This window comes from Ornithorhynchus anatinus, chromosome Y3 (genome assembly GCF_004115215.2).
Source record: "Ornithorhynchus anatinus isolate Pmale09 chromosome Y3, mOrnAna1.pri.v4, whole genome shotgun sequence".
In the NCBI taxonomy this organism is placed as follows: Eukaryota; Metazoa; Chordata; class Mammalia; order Monotremata; family Ornithorhynchidae; genus Ornithorhynchus; species Ornithorhynchus anatinus.
This window is the reverse complement of record NC_053177.1, coordinates 151,108-167,108: the sequence shown is the minus strand read 5'-3', so window position 1 is coordinate 167,108 and position 16,001 is coordinate 151,108. Positions and strand designations below refer to the sequence as shown.

Sequence of the window (16,001 nt, the reverse complement as noted above, 5' to 3'; positions counted from 1 at the left end):
CTGCAGCTTGGAGGGGGAGTTCGGAGTGACGGTTTGACCACTTCGGCTTTTCCAAACCTTCTCCATCTTCTCTTTCCTCTCAGAGATTTTGTGATTTTGTCAGTCTGGGTCCGATTCCCCTCCCCTGCCCTTGTGCCCTTTCCCAGTACTTAGTACAGTGCTCTGCACACAGTAATCAATCAATCGGTGGTATTCGCTGACTCCCTAACAGAGCACCGTACTAAGCACTTAGGAGAGGGCAAGGTGGCGGATGATGAGAGCGAATGGATGGGAGGGGGAGAGCTGATCAAGTGCCTTAAAGCCGAGTTGGTTCTGTCTCCCAATTTGGTGGTGCTGTTCTCTCCCCGGAGCCCAACTCAGTGCTCTGCACACAGTAAGCGTGCAATTTATTCGGTCGGTCATTGATTTCCGCTTAATGGCGGAGAGAAGTGGGCAACCACTGGTGGTCTTTAAGGAGTGCAGGGATGGGTGCTGAAAGTTTTAAGAGAACGACCCAGTGAAGTGAAGTACGGGCTGGAGAGGCCGGCGAGCAGGCTAATGCGGCGGGCAGGCCGGGATCCCCCAGGTGCCTAAACCACGGAAGCCACCATATTGACAGGTGCTCAGCTCAGGGCTGAGTCGGGGCTCAGTCAATACTGCCCGTTGATCGAAGGGAAGGATCCTGAAGGATTGTCAATGCCTCAGAGGAAAAGCTGTGAGGAGTTGGAGATGACCTGGATCCGGAGCTCGAAAGGGAGGAAGGAATCAAGGGATGATGACAGGACATTGTGGACTGGAAGTTCCTTGTTGGCAGGGGATGATTCTACTGATTCTGATACGTTGTACTCTTCCCAGTGCTCAGTACAGCTCTCGGCACACAGGCACACGTCTCCCCATTCCACACGAGCCTCCAGGGGTTGCCCGTCCACCTCCGCAGCAAACGGAAACCCCTCCCCATCAAAAGCACTCCATCACTTTCCCCCCTCATTTGTCCAGTCGTATTTATTGAGTGCTTACCATCTACTAAGTGCTTGGGAGAGTACAACGTAATAGATGCCTTCCCTGGCCGCAATGGGCTTCCTCCTACTTCACCTCCCTTATCTCTTACCCTAACCCGCCCAACACACGTCACTCTGACCGACACACCGTACCTCGTCTGTCATGCCGCAGGCCTCGCACTCACATCCTGCTTCTGGCTAGGAACGCCCTCCTTCTTCAGTAAGAGATTAACAAATGCTATCTGTTGCCGAAGTGGACATTCCAAGTCCCTAGCACAGTGCTCTGCACACAGTAAGCGCTCAATAAATACGATTGCATGAACTCCTTAACCCCTACTTCTCTCTGGAGCAAGACAGAAGAGACTGGTGACCGTTGTTCTTCCTTGCCTGGGGAGATCCATCTTGCTTTTTTTGAGTGGAGAGGAGAGTGGTATGGGGTGTGAAAAATTGCAGACTTCTCTGCCTTAGAACTGAAACTTAGAATTAAAATTAAAACGGCAGAGTGCGAGTCTGTGGTTTTTTTTCTTTCTTTCAAAGGTGGATTTAAGCCCTTACTGTGTCAGTCTCTCCTGAGGAACAGCGTGGTGTAGTGGATGGAGCACAGGCTTGGGGGTCAGAGGACGTGGGTTCTAACCCGGCTCCGCCATTTGTCTGCTGTGTGAGCTCAGTAAAGCCGCTTCACTTCTCTGGGCCTCAGTGCCCTCCTCCATGAAAAGAGGTTAAGCTGCGAGCCCTCTGTGGGCTGTGGATCGTGTTCAACCCAATTTGCTTGCATCCAGTGCCTAGAATGGTGCCTGGCATGTAGTAAGCACCTAACAGATACCGTGATTATTATTATTATTACTAAGAGCTGGGGTAGATGCAAGGTGATCGGGTTGGGCATAGTCCCTGTCCCACATGGGGTGCACAGTCTTAACCCCCATTTTCCAGATGAGGTGACTGAGGCCCAGAGAAGTGAAGCGACTTGCCCAGGGTCATCCAGCAGACAGGCAGCGGAGTCAGGATTAGAACCCATGTCCTCCGACTCCCAAGCCCCGGGCTCTTTCCGCTAGGCCATGCTACTTCTCCTTTCTAAGTCAGGCCTCCCTGACCATGGTTGCTTTAAAGAGTCATCGCTGACCTCCCAGCCTCTAGTTTCTTGCCACTGCGGTCCGTACCACGCTCTGCTGCCCAGGTCGTTTTTCTGCAAAAGCATTGAGTCCATCTCTCCCCTCTTCTTAGGAACCTCTGGCGGTTGCCCAGCCACCTCTGCGTCAAACGGGAATGCCTTACCGTCGGCCTTTGAAGGATTCGATCCCTTCTCTCTCTTACCTCACTGCACCGCGCTGTCATTACAACCCAGTCCGCCCGTTTTGTTCCTCTGGTGCCTTCCTACTCTCTGTTCCTCGATCTTGCCGCCCACCTCTCACCCACGTCCTGCTTCTGGCCCACCCTCGCTCTCATCCGCCAGACAGTGACTCTCTTATCAAAGGCCCGTCTCCTACAGGAGGCCTCCCCTGACTGAGCCCTTGTTTCTTCTTCTCCCTCTCCCTTCTGCATCATCCTGATTTGCTCCCTCCTCCCCCCTCCCAACCCCACAGCCCTTACCCACTATTCCGTAATTTATTTAGGGATATTAATGTCTGTCTTCCCACCCCACACCAGACAGTAGGCTCATCATGAGCAGGAGATGTTTCCACCAACTCTTGCACTCTCCCAAATGCTTGTCAAGTGCTGTGCTCACAGTAAGCGCTCAGTAAATATGACTGATTGAAGGTTGGAAGCCTCGTCTGGGAGAATGTGGACTACGGGGAAGCCACATGGCTGAGTGGAAAGAGCCAGGGCTTGGGAGTCAGAGGTCGTGGGTTTTGATTCTGGCTCCCCCACTTATCAGCTGTGCGACTTTGGGCAGGCCACATTTCTTCTCTGGGCCTCCGTTACCTCCTCATCTGAAAAATGGGGATTAAGGCGGTGAGCCCCACCTGGGAAAACCTCATCACTTGCCCCAGTGCTCAGGACAGTGCTCAGTACAGACTAAGTGCTTAACAGACACCATCATCATCGTCACTGTTCAGATCTCTTCCGGGGTCGACTCCACTTGTTCCCATGAGCAGATGGTAAGCGTCAACGAGGCACTGATCGGGCCAGAAGTGTCCTTACGAGCTCCGAGGGGACGGAGCAGAAAAGCTAAGCATTGTCTTTGGCTTCATCGAAATGGAAGGCTGGGAGTGTGGCGTCAAGCTGGCTTCCCTATTTGGGGAGCTGGCCGCCGGGTTATTCTCAGCCAGGCCTTCGTCAGGTATGGGAAAGTCACAGTTTATCCAGAGGGCCTGACTTTAAATGGGAAGTGCCTTCCTTCGCAGGCTTCAACCGCTCCTAGGCACGTGTCCCCTCCTTTCAGCAGCCTGATCTGGCAGTGTGCCCACAGCGGGAAGAGGACCTGGATTCCAACCCCGGCGTGCCGCAGGATGTCGGGCAAGTCCCTTCTCTATGCTTAGGTTCCCTCATCTGTAGAATGGGGATAGAGTACCTGTTCTCCCTCGTGCTTAGACCATGAGGCCCCCGGGGCCGAGAACATAGCACACCGGCAAATACCATAAAAAAAATGCCGCAGACGGCCAAGGGCCCATAGAGGGACTCATTCTTTTTATTCCTTTTCCCCGTCTCTTTTCAGGGTATTGAGGAACCAGTTCTCATGGCAGCAGCAAACTGTACTCCTCCGGGCTCTTTAGATTTGCAGCAGCCTGGCTTTTTGAAGGTTATCCTCGGGACGAAATTGGAGGATAAGTACCTGTGCTCGGCCTGCAAGAACATTCTGAGGCGACCCTTCCAAGCTCAGTGTGGCCACCGTTACTGCTCTTACTGTCTAAACAGCATCATAAGGTATCTGTCAAGACTTTTGAAGCCCTTGCATCCATGTTAGAGGCAGCGTGGCCTGTTGGCGGGGGCCCGGACTTGGGGGTGTGGGAGGTTGCAGGCTTAGAGGCTGGGCTCCGCCACGTGTCGGCCCCAGGACCTTAGGCAGGCCACTTCCCTGGGCCTCAGTTACAACGTCTGGGAAATGGGGACTGAGACTCTGAGCCCCAGGTGGGATGGGGACCGTGTCCAACCCATTTGTCCTGTATTTGTTCATTCGATTGTATTTACGGAGGGCTTACCATGGGCAGAGGGCTTGGAAAGTACAATCCAGCAACAGAGGGAGACAGTCCCGGCCCACCGCGGGCTCACAGTTTAGAAGTGGGGAGGCAGACTCAAAAGAAGTAAATGTGCATCGATAGCATCGCTACATATAAATGGAATTATAGATATATAGATGTCAAAACAAGTAAACAGGCATTCATATAAAGAAATAACATCATAGATATATACGTATATAAATAAGTGCTTGGCACATAGTAAACACTTAGCAATTACCCTAATAATTATTAGTACTGCTTCCCCTAGCTATAGTCTCTTTTAACATCCGCCTCCCATGGTAGGAAGTAAACTCTCCGTGGGCAGGGAATGTCACCCCCAAGCGATGCATTACAGTAAGCGCTTGGTCAGTAATAATAATGTTGGTATTTGTTAAGTGCTTACTATGTGCAGAGCACTGTTCTAAGCGCTGGGGTAGATACAGGGTAATCAGATTGTCCCACGTAAGGCTCACAATTAATCCCCATTTTACAGATGAGGTAACTGAGGCCCAGAGAAGTTAAGTGACTTGCCCACAGTCACACAGCTGACAAGTGGCAAAGCCGGGAGTCGAACTCATGACCCCTGACTCCAAAGCCCAGGCTCTTTCCACTGAGCCACGCTGCTTCCCCAATGTACCACCAATGGATTGATCGTGTGATCCATTTTAAATCTGATGGCCTGGTTTACCGGAGGTAGTCAGTTATATTCACCGAGTGCTTACCATGTGCAAAGCACTGTACTGAGCTCTTGGAAGAGTACAACAGACCAATAAACGGGCGCGATCCCTGCCCACTTGAGCTCCCAGTCTAGAGGGGGAGACAGACATTAATATGAGAATATTAATATGAGAAGCAGCGTGGCTCAGTGGAAAGAGCATGAGCTTTGCAGTCAGAGGTCATGAGTTCAAATCCCAGCTCTGCCACTTGTCAGCTGTGTGACTGTGGGCAAGTCACTTAACTTCTCTGGGCCTCAGTTACCTCATCTGTAAAATGGGGATTAAGACTGTGAGCCCCGTGTGGGACAACGTGATTCCCCCATGTCTCCCCCAGTGCCTAGAACAGTGCTCTGCACATAGTAAGCACTTAACAAATACCAACATTATTATTATTATTATTATTTGAATAAAAGAGTTGCAGATTTGGACATAAGTGCTGTGGGTCTGGGGACAGGGGCGGGCAAGAATAGAGGGAGCAGTCAGATTGACGCAGAAGGCAGTGGGAGAAGAGGGAAGGAGGGCTTAGGTAGTTGTTAACTCTGTTGTTTTGTCCTGTCCCTAGCATTTAGCCCAGCACTCTGCGCATAGTGAGCGTTAAATAAAACACCCCAGATGGTGATGATGGCGATAGGTCCACTGGGGTTGATGGGTCTCTTAACCATGCTAAAGAAATCTGAGATTGCCTGTTCGAGCAGAAACTCTCTGGAGCATTTGAAGTTTGGATGCTTCTAGAGGATACGATGCATTTGGGTAGGCTCCCGGCAAGTGGAAGCTGGTGATATCCGTGAGCCCCGAAAATGTGAGTGAGGAAACGGTATATCTGAAAGCCCTACTTGCTCTGTAGAGATCGGAGTTGTCTCCAAAGACAGTTTACCCACTTGGGAAAGGGATTTGTGTTTTTGATCGGAGTTGAGATACAGTGGACGAAAAGCCATCCGAGCACCGGAGAATACGTGCATCCAGTTCTCCAGATGCTCCCGGGGGTTTCCCCCTCCCCATTCTTGCGTTGCAGAAGATTCAGGCCCTAAAAATCCTGATGTGTGACGCCACCCCAGGGGCAGGGGCAACCAGACGGGCTTATGTCCTTGGGCAAGTGATCCAGGAGCATTCTAGCCACAGCCCAGAGAAGGAACACACGTTCTGGGTATACCTGGAAGGGGCTGCCTGGTATTATTATCATAATTATTATTATTACTCCATCGGTTAAGCACTTACTAAGTGTCAGACACTGTTCCGAGCACAGGTCAGATGCAAGAAAATCAGCCCCTGTCCCACCTGGGGCTCACGGTCTCAGGAAGAGGGAGAATGGTATTCATTCATTTGGTCGAATTCAGTCGGGAGGATATGATATAGCAATGAACAGACCCATTTCCTGCCTGCAGTGAGCTTAGAGTTTAGAATAAAACATAAATCTATTCCTTGTAGTGGACAGGTTCCGTACTGTTTTTCTTCTCTGTCTCACTCTTTCTCTTTCTCTCTGTCAGCTCTGGGCCTCAGAATTGTGCTGCGTGTGTTCAGGAGGGAATATTTGAAGAAGGCATCTCGATTTTAGAAAGCAGCTCGGTAAGTCAGACTGCCTACAAGTCGGGAATTCAGAAACGGTCCAGCAGTGTTCTGGCATCCTCTGTGGCAGGAGAAACCCTGGGTTAGACATCAGAAAGCTGGAAACCATCTCCTAGCTCAGCATTCTCAGCAGTACCATAGGTCATTCACGGAGTTCGAGTATGACACCTCCATTCTGAGAGCTTAGCTACCTGTCGTACAATCTCCGTGATGTGGTAAAATTAGTAGGACGGTATTCCTCGGGTAAATGTTTGAATCCCTGAAAACTGCCCTGATTAGACACTGTGGGAAAGCAGCCCACGTCGTGCATTTATGCGGTGAATGCGTCTACTAGTTCTGTTGTACCGTACTCCATCCCAAGCTCTTAAAAGCGCTCTGTTCATAGTAAGCACTCGATGAAGACCACTAATCGATGGATTTAATGAGCGGGTGTGGGGGAAGAGTCAAGTGGCTTAGGGCCAGCTTTTGCAGGCTGCTTCAACTGTGGTCCCTCTCCTCTCTCTTCTCTTTTTCCCTCTCCCTCGCTTCTCCCTGTATATCAGAGGAGGAGAAGGTCGAGGATGGTCAGGTAGATCTGGGAGTTGTCCCCACAGAGCCGTTGATTTCCAAAGCTTCTCTAAGGGAGAGACCCGAGAGGACTCAGGACTGAGCTGTGAGGGACTCCCGGGGTTAACGGGAGGGAGGGCAGAGGAGGAGCCCACAAAAGAGACAGAAAAACATCAACCAGAAGGCGAAGAGGAGGACCAGGACAGAGGGTGACAGGGAAACTGAGGTAAAACGGACTCTAGACTCTAAGCCTGTGAGTGGCAAAATGGGGCGACGACTCATTCTGTGGTGGTGTACTCTCCCCATCACCTAGAACAATACTCTGCACATTGTAGGCACTCGATAAATCCGTTTGATTGATCGAACATGCCTGCCAACCCTTTTACACCATCCCCTCCCAAACGCTCAGTCTAGTGCTCTGCACACGGTCAGTACTTGGTAAATTTGGCCGAGGGAGCAACTAGATCGGGTTTCCCGGAGCTGGGCCCGCTCCTCGGGCTCAAAGGCTTTGGCTGGTCAAGGAAGGCGAGGATGGAGTCCGATTCAGGCAAGACCTGGCAAGAAGGCAGGACCCTCAGGGGCCTTGGGAAGAGCTCGTTCTCAGCGGGGCAAAGGGGGTGGTAATGAGATTGGAGGAGGTCAAGAAGGGAGCTGCACGAGAGCCAGTGGAGGCGGTGGGTGGATGGAGGAGTCATAAGCAACAGCTGGTGCTCGGACCTGGCTTGTGTGGAGTTGCAAGAGGTTTCCAGAAACCCGACCGGGGTCTAGGGGGTTTCCCTGAGCGCTTTTAGAACCAGAAGCTCCCAGCCTGTTCCCCATCCCTCCCGAGATGCCCTTGTCAGGGGAGGTGGCCTGGCTTATGGTTTTCCCTGACGTCTGATGATTCCCCAGCTGCCTGGCTTCCGAGCTTCGTTTTTTCTCGCCTGCTGCCAGACAGTCCCAGTGCCTAGTGGGATCATCCCTCCAATCAGCCCCCTCGGCACTCACAGAAACCCAGATCTTACTTCAGGGAACACGGCTGCCAGACCTGCTGCATCGTACTCTCCCAAGGAGGGATCGAGTCAACAAAAGGGAGTGGAGGAACTCTGCGGTTTTCTAATCCTGCCCATGGCCCCTGGCTGTTTGAGGTCGCAGATAAATGAATCTGTGTGTGCAGATGTGCCCCTCTTATTGGAGAGTCCCTTCTTACAAAGTCCGATTCACCCTGGACAGTCAGATGCGTCCATGTCTAGATTGATAATGATCCTGTCCAGTTTTGTTGGAAGTCTGCTGCGGCAGGTGGTTTTCCCGAGGTGATGGCTGGGCCCAGGCAGCAGCCGCTCCATCTCGTTTCCCATCCGGACGACTGGCTGATTGAGGCAGGTCTCCCCTGCCCCCCGTGACACCTATTCTGCAGGGCCCAGGCTGCCCCGGGCCTCTAGTCCAACCATTGGGCTCGAGTTGAATTCCCTCAAATTCAGTTTGCTTTTCCGCCATCTCAAGTGTTGGATTTCACCCTGGCTGCTTTTAGTACCCAGGCCCAAGAAAGCCTTCTTGCCAGAAAGCCTAATGCAGGCCATCCTGACAGGTGTAGCGGTCAGTCAATTAGCAGTATTTGGTGAGCCATTGCTCTGGATAGAGTTTCGATACAAGGCCTTGAGAGGATGCGGCAGAATTCACGGCACTATGGCCTAGTGGAAAGCAGTGGAGACCGTCGCTTGCCTGCTGGGTGATCATGGGCATGTCATTTAGCTTCTCTGGGCCTCAGTTTCCTCATACATAAAAAGGGGGATTCACCACCTCCTCCCTCCAACTCAGACCGTGAGGCCCATGGGGACTGTGGATGGACTGATGATCCCGGATCTGCCCCAGCGCTTAGTGCTGTGCTCGTTATGGAGCTTAACAGATAGCACAGTCATCGTCATGCCCACGTGCTGGGGCCCAGGTTGGAGGAGGAAGCTTACGGTCCGATGCTGGAGACCGACACTAAAACAGACGACAGTTAAGAGGAAGGCGTAAAAGCGCTAAAGGGAATTGCGCAGATGGAAACCCAAGGCGGTACAAAAGTGGTGACGTGGGGAGATTAGAAGCGGACTGGGGAAGGCCTCCGACACGAACGTGAGGCCCCGTTCTGGTGAGGAGAAATCCTTGGCCCTCCGGGTCTTGTGGAAGCTGGCCAGTCCAGGCCCCACCTCAGTGTGGGCCCCTTCCATGCCTTCCCAACAAATCCCCCATGTCATAAAGGTAGCCCGGGCTGTGCTGGCAAAGGTTGAGAGGGTGACAGGCTGCAACTGAATCGTTAGGCATTCAGTACAGTACTCTGTACACAGTTAGTGCTCAGTAAATATGATTGATTGACTGACAGAAGCCAGAGGGCAGAAATTCAAAGGATAAAGCAACAAAGAAGCTCCGGCAAAGACCAGATGACAGATAGCTCTCGGAGTGGAAGAGCCGTTCTTGATCGGTCCATGGTATTTAATGAGCGCTTCCTATGTGCAAAAGAGTTGGTAGACCTAATCCCTGCTCACAAGGAGCTTAGTTTGCAGGGGAAGACTGAGATTAAAATCGATTTCAGAGATGGGAAATAGGAGAGTGTGAGACTATTAGTCAGTGGGACTTAGTGAGATGGTATTTTTCCACAACTCCTCCCCCATTACTGTGTGAAGCTTCCGAGAGCCGGGAGTCTATCCTTTCCTCCTACCATCTGTTCCCAAATACCCAACGCGCTGTCAGCATGGAAGAAAAGTCCCCTTGGTGAGAAAGAACTAGTTACTCCTTGATTAATTGTTTAGAAATTCCCACATAGGAAGCTGGAGTCTGAAATCTCGAATACCTTTTTTTAGGTTTTTTTTGCCTTGCCTCCTCAGGCTTTTCCAGATAACGCTGCCCGAAGGGAGGTAGAAAGCCTACCAGCTTTCTGTGTCAACGATGGATGTTCATGGAAGGGGACCATCAAGGAATACGAGGTAAATTGGTCGGTCGTCCAGCGAGGCCAAGTGTGGAATCCTCTCTATTCTTTGCTTCGGCCCCGGGCTTATTTAAGTGCGCTGGGCAGATCATGGTGTGGCCCAATGCCGCTTTATGGAAAACCTGTGTCTTTTTTCGCTCCCTGACCGAGTCCACATATGGGCTCCAACCGTTTTTTTCTGACACCGCGTCTCCCTGTAGCCACAACGGCTCCTGTCGCTAGGAGAACATCCTCAAAATTCCCTAGCGGGGTTCTACCTAAACCACATTGGGAAAACTCATCTTCTCGCAAAGGGGAGTGTCGTGAGAATCTTCAGCATTTCCACGCTAAAAACCAGTGGCCTACCTCCTTTCGGTATAAGGGTATTTACCTAAACGCTGTGGGGGGCAGAGGGTGGGGTGCATCTCAAGTGTTGAGAGAGTCCTGAGCATGTTGGTGACTGAGAAGACAGTCGGGGAAACGAGTTTAGGGGAAGGCCTCTTGGAGGAGGTGGGATTGTAGAAAAAGCTCTCCAGGTAGGGAAACTGGTGGTCAGATGGATACGAAGGAGGAGGGAGTGCCGGGCCAGAGGGAGAAGGTGGGCTGGGGGTCTGCAGCAAGCAGGTTGGCATAAGAGGAGCGGAGCACACGGGCTGGGTCGAGATTGGCGAGCCAGAGTAGTAGCGGGGCGAGCCAATTGAGCGAGCCATCGGTGAGGGATCTGTTGGATGCCAAAGCGGATGGACCGGGGGGACTGGATCACGGCAAGTGTTGCAACGTTTGACCTCCCGGGCTCATCCTGGGCAGGGAGTGTGTCTGTTTCTTGTTGTATTGCACTCTCCCAAGCGCCTAGCACAAAGTGAGTGCTCAGTCAATACGATGGACTGACCGGTAGGCATTTTGGAGAAGATGGTGCCAGGAGTAACTTTCCCTGGCGCCCATGGAGTCCCATTTCTTCTACACCGCGGGTGCTTGCTGGCAGTGGAAAAGGGAGTCGGGCTGGAACTTCCGGGAAAGGCAGCCTAAAGCCCAGCTGATGGCTAGTTACACCCGCTAAGCATTTTGGGATCACTGGGAATCGCCCTTCCAGTGGGACCATTTAATGAGCTGCTGCCACGGAATTCTCACCTCCGGATGGCAGACAATCCCGGATTGCCTTTCCAAGGATCTTCCAGTCGATATTTGTTGCACAGAGTATTCCCCCACCTCTCTCACCACTGCTTCATGAAGGCACTTACATTGGGTATCCCTTAAACATTTTGCTGCTCTCCCCAGCCCCACAACACTTATGTAAATCCGTTTATCCTCTACTTTCTCCTATCCCCTAGTCCATTTTAATGTCTGTCTCCCCCGCCATAGATTGCAAGCCCTCCACTCATGGGCCAGGAGCATGGCTCCTAAATGCAGTGCTCTGTACATATTAGATACTCGGTGGATACTGCTGAGCGCATGACTGACCAACTAATAGGATCGCCCATAACTTGGGAAGAGCTCTGGGCCTCCCAGAAGAGAAGGAGAATGGCCCAGTGGGATCTGCTCCATTTGCTAATAGAGTAAAAATCTCAGTATAGGGTGTTGACGTTGAAGGGACCTGTGCCGGGCTGGAAAGGGAAGAGAAGCAGCAAGTGGCCACGTGGCTAGAGCACGGGCCGAGAAGTCAGAAGGTCCCGGGTTTGGGTCCCTGTTCTGCCCCTTGTCTGCTGTGGGACCTGGGGCAAGTCGCTGCAGTTCTTGGGGCCCTGGCGCCCTCCTCTGCAAAATGAGACTCTGCCCCACCCCACGTCCCCAATCAATGTTCAGCTGGTATGGCAGACTGGCCGATAAAGGCTCCCACATCTGCTGGGTGCCATTTTGACCTTTCCCTTGGCAAATGGTAGCCAGCTTTAGGTCACCCCCGAGGGCAGAAGCGAATCCTATGGTCAGGTCATTCTGGAACATCTGATGAGCTCTTTCCGAGCTCTCTCTGCCAGCCGTAGCCAGCACTGTGAGCCGATGTCGGGCGGGGTGGAAAGTCCCTAATTTATTGTGTGATTTAAGAGTGGCCTTGGAAAGTCCCTAAAAGACCATCACTGTTCATTTGAAAAGGGTAGAATATTTCTGGAGGGCCTTCTTGTCTGGCTGCCCTTTGATGGTGAGTGATAAAACCTTCTCCAGAGCTTTGAGAATGAGTAATGTTGCAGGGATAAGAAAGAAATGAAAACCTCTCCCTCCTGCTGCAGGGGAAGGAAAAAAACCTACCTTTTCCTTTCATTGCTTAGTGTTTTCCGCTCAGGCTTAGAATATATTACTGCTCCTTCTTTCGGTGTGTGTTAAGCACTCACTGTTTCTCCAGGGCCTTCTAAGGGTGGATCTGAGCAGATCGGGGTGGACCCGGACCCCGTCCCACGTGGGGCTTACCGTCTCAACCCCCGGTTCACAGATGAGGTCACTGAGGAATGGAGGCCTTAAGTGAGGGAGGTGGGATTAGAACACAGGTCCTTCTGCCTATCGGGTCCCCGCTCTCTCTGCTAGGCCTTGCTGCTCCTCGGGGGAAACGGCTTTCAGGCTTTACAGTGTCTGAAAATGTCTTTCACTTGGGCCATGAAGGGTTCAATTCTCAAGGGCTGGGTTGACAGGGAGGCAGGCGGAGGACTTGGGTTCTAATCCCCCACCTTCCGCTTGGGTGCCGTGTGAAGGTGGGCACGTCGTTGGCCTTTTTAGTGCTTCAGGTCCCTCGTCTGCGGAATGGGGATCTGGTACCTGTTCACTTTCCCGCTTGGACTGGGAGCCCCACATAGGACCGACGATCTCCCAACCACCCTGCCGCTTGGCACAGTGCTTGACACATAGTAAGCGGTTTACAGATACCACGAGGGTCAATTATTATCATTATTAGGTGGTGAGCCCAATGGAGGACGGGCACTGTGTCGGCCCTAATTAACTCGTACCTACCCCAGTGCTTAGACAGCGTTTGACACACAGTAAAGCACTTCACAGACCCCGTAAAAAAATAGAATTATAGGTGGTAGGGAATAATTTGAGTTTTGAGAAGCAGCATGGAAACCACCTGGATCTGGAGGTCAGAGGACCCAGGTTCTAGTCTTAGCTGTACCGGATGCTTGTGGTGGGTCCTTCGGCATCTCACTTGACGTATTACACCGATGTGTACATATCTACAGTTCTATTGGTCTATTTTGATAGCATTGATGCCTGACTGCCTGTTTTGTTTGGATGTCCATCTTCCCTTGCTAGACTGTGAGCCCGCTCTTGGGTACGGATCGTCCCTATCTGTTGCCGAATTGTACTTCCCAAGCGCTGAGCACAGTGCTCTGCACCCAGTGAGCGCTTAATCAGTACGACTGAACGACAATGAGTGAATGAACTTCTCTGTACCTTGGTTTCCTCAACACTAAAGTGAAGATCGAGGGTCTGTCCTTCCTCCTAATTAGACCGTCAGCCCCGTGCTGGACTTTAGTAACGTATATTTACCCCAGGGCTTAGAACAATGCTTGACAAATACCATCAAGAAAAGTTCGGTGTAGTTTAGGATTCCATAATCATTCTGGGGGGCTGGGGAGAGGGGCACATCCTGGAACCCATAGAGATCGGGGCCCCAAAGGGTCCCGGAGTTTCCAAGAGCTAATAATAATAATAATAATAATGCTGGTATTTATTAAGCGCTTATTATGTGCAGAGCACTGTTCTAAGCGCTGGGGGAGATACAGGGTCATCAGGTTGTCCCACATCAGGGTCCCGGTCTTCATCCCCATTTTCCAGATGAGGGAACTGAGGCCCAGAGAAGTGAAGTGACTTGCCCACAGTCACCCAGCTGCCAAGTGGCTGAGCCATGATTCAAACCCAGGACCTTGGACTCTCAAGCCTGGGCTCTTGCCACTGAGCCATGTTGCTTCCCTGGATCCGCACCGCACCTCAGCCGCACCTTGAGACAGGGAAATTAAAAGGAAGCAGGAGACTGAAAGAGCAGTTCCTTGTGGGAGGGGCTGTGATCCACCAACTCTACCCCCTCGTCCTCTCCGAAACACTGAGGACGGTTCTCCTTACGCAGTAGGCACTCAGTAAATACTGTTGATTGATTTGACTAGACTATAAGCGCCCTGTGGGTGGGGATTGTTCCTTCCAACTTTATTGTACTGCCATCTCCCAAGAGCCTGGTACAGTGCTCCGCATACAGTAACCCCTTGGTAAACTCCATCGATTGACTGACTAGACCGTGAAGGCAGGGAGCGTGCCAAGCGACTCTTACTGGCTTCTACACTGGGCTTCAAGGCTCTCCATCTCCTTGCCCCCTCCTACCTCTCCTCCTTCTCTCTTTGTACTGCCCACCCCATATGCTCTTCTCTTCTGTCGCTCACCTCCTCACCATCCCCCGTTCACGCCCATCCCGCCGTCAACCCCTGATCCCTGTCCTCCCGCTGTCCTGGAACGCCCTTCCTCCTCACCTCCACCGAACTAACTCTCTTACCCTCTTCAAAGCCCTACTGAGAGCTCACCTCCTCCAAGAGGCCTTCCCAGACTGAGCTCCCCCCATTCCCTCTGCTCCCTCTGCTGACTCTCCCCTGCCCCCACCTCCCCTCAGCTAAGACCCCCTCCCCTCTTACCCTCTGCTCCTCCTCATCTCCCTTCCCCTCCCCTCAACACTGCTCATTCTCATTTGGATAGATTTTTATTACCCTATTTATTTCATTAATGAGGTGTCTATCCTCCTGATTCTATCTGTCGCGATTAAGTTGTCTTGTTTTTGTCCGTCCGTCTCCCCCAGTTAGACCATGAGCCCATCGGTGGGTAGGGATGGGCTCTATCTGTTGCCGAATTGTCCATTCCAAGCGCTTAGTCCAGTGCTCTGCACATAGCAAGCGCTCAATAAATACTATCGAATGAATGAAAGTACTCAGTGAATGCCATTGATTAAGCTAATGAGCGAGTGACTAGTTTCTGGTCTCACCCACATCCGGCCTCCGGCCTGGCACGCCCTCCCTCCTCATATCCGACGATGACTCTCCTCCCCTTCAAAGCCTATTGGAGGCCCATCTCCTCCAAGAGGCCTTCCCAGACTAAGCCCTCCTTTTCTCCCACTCCCTTCCATGTCACCCCGACTTCCTCCCTCTGCTTTTCCCCTCTCTCACCCGCACAGTGCTTTTGTCCTGTCGTTAGTTTCTGTCGATGTCTCTCAGCCGGCTAGGCCATAGGCTCATGGTGGGCGGGGAATGTCTCCGCTTCTTGCTGTAACGTCCTCTCCCATGCGCTCGGTAAAGTCCTCAGCAAGCGCTCGATAAATACAATCAATGGACCAAACGTGTTGTGGGGCGAGCGTCCAGACGAAGAAGGAGTGAGCACATAGCAGGTGGTCAGTAAATGCCGGCGATTTGGGGTTCCAGGGCATGCCCAGGTAGGGTTAGGTTTTTCAGCCGCACAGCCCGTGGACGAGCAGAGGGACTCCTTTGGGCAGGGATCATCTCTGTCTGATGCCGAATTGTCCATTCCAAGCGCTTAGTACAGTATTCTGCACATAGTAAGCGCTCTATTGAATGAATGACTCACTCTTCTGACTGGAAATTTCCAATTTGAGCCTCACTGTGGTCATGCCCCCCTACAACCATCGGTCTGGGAAACATGATGAGAGCCACCCCTTTTCTAACCTGCCATTGACCTTTGACGGGCATTTCCGGTCTCGCTCCGCAGCCTGGCCATTAGGCGAAAGGAGGGCTGGGATCAAATGCCCAAACAGAGCACGGAGTCTCAGTTGTGGCAGGCACATTCAGGAGCCTCTGCTCACGGCCCGGGAATCAAGCTGTCGAATAAGATAGCATTACCAAGCACTCACTATGTCCCGGGCATCGTACTGAGCTCCGGAGTGGTTCCGGGCAACTCGAGTTGGATCCAGTCCCTCTCCTGTGCGCCTCAATCCCCATTTTATGGATGAGGCACAGAGAGGTAGAAGGGGACTTGCCTGAGGACACATAGCAGACACAGCAGCCGGCATTAGAACTCAGGACCTTCTGACTCCCGGCCCCGGACTCTCTCCTCTGCGCCGTGCTCCTTCTTATGGTCACGAGTTGGATTTTGAGGCCTTAAATTAGAAATGCCACAGCACCTGTGACAAGTGTCCACCTGGAATCTA

The 16,001-nt window shown here is 52.1% G+C and overlaps 1 protein-coding gene across 4 annotated transcripts in view; it reads left to right on the top strand.

Annotated features, from left to right (window-relative positions):
* TRAF2 (TNF receptor associated factor 2) overlaps positions 1 to 16,001 on the top strand; it is an 85,844-nt gene that overhangs the window by 28,351 nt on the left and 41,492 nt on the right. For all 4 annotated transcript variants that reach the window (XM_029056501.2, XM_029056500.2, XM_029056507.2 and 1 more), the window contains 3 exons: positions 3,631 to 3,839; positions 6,333 to 6,411; positions 9,804 to 9,902. In XM_029056501.2, coding sequence (XP_028912334.1) covers positions 3,631 to 3,839; positions 6,333 to 6,411; positions 9,804 to 9,902 — 387 coding nt within the window. The remainder of the gene's footprint in view (positions 1 to 3,630; positions 3,840 to 6,332; positions 6,412 to 9,803; positions 9,903 to 16,001) is intronic.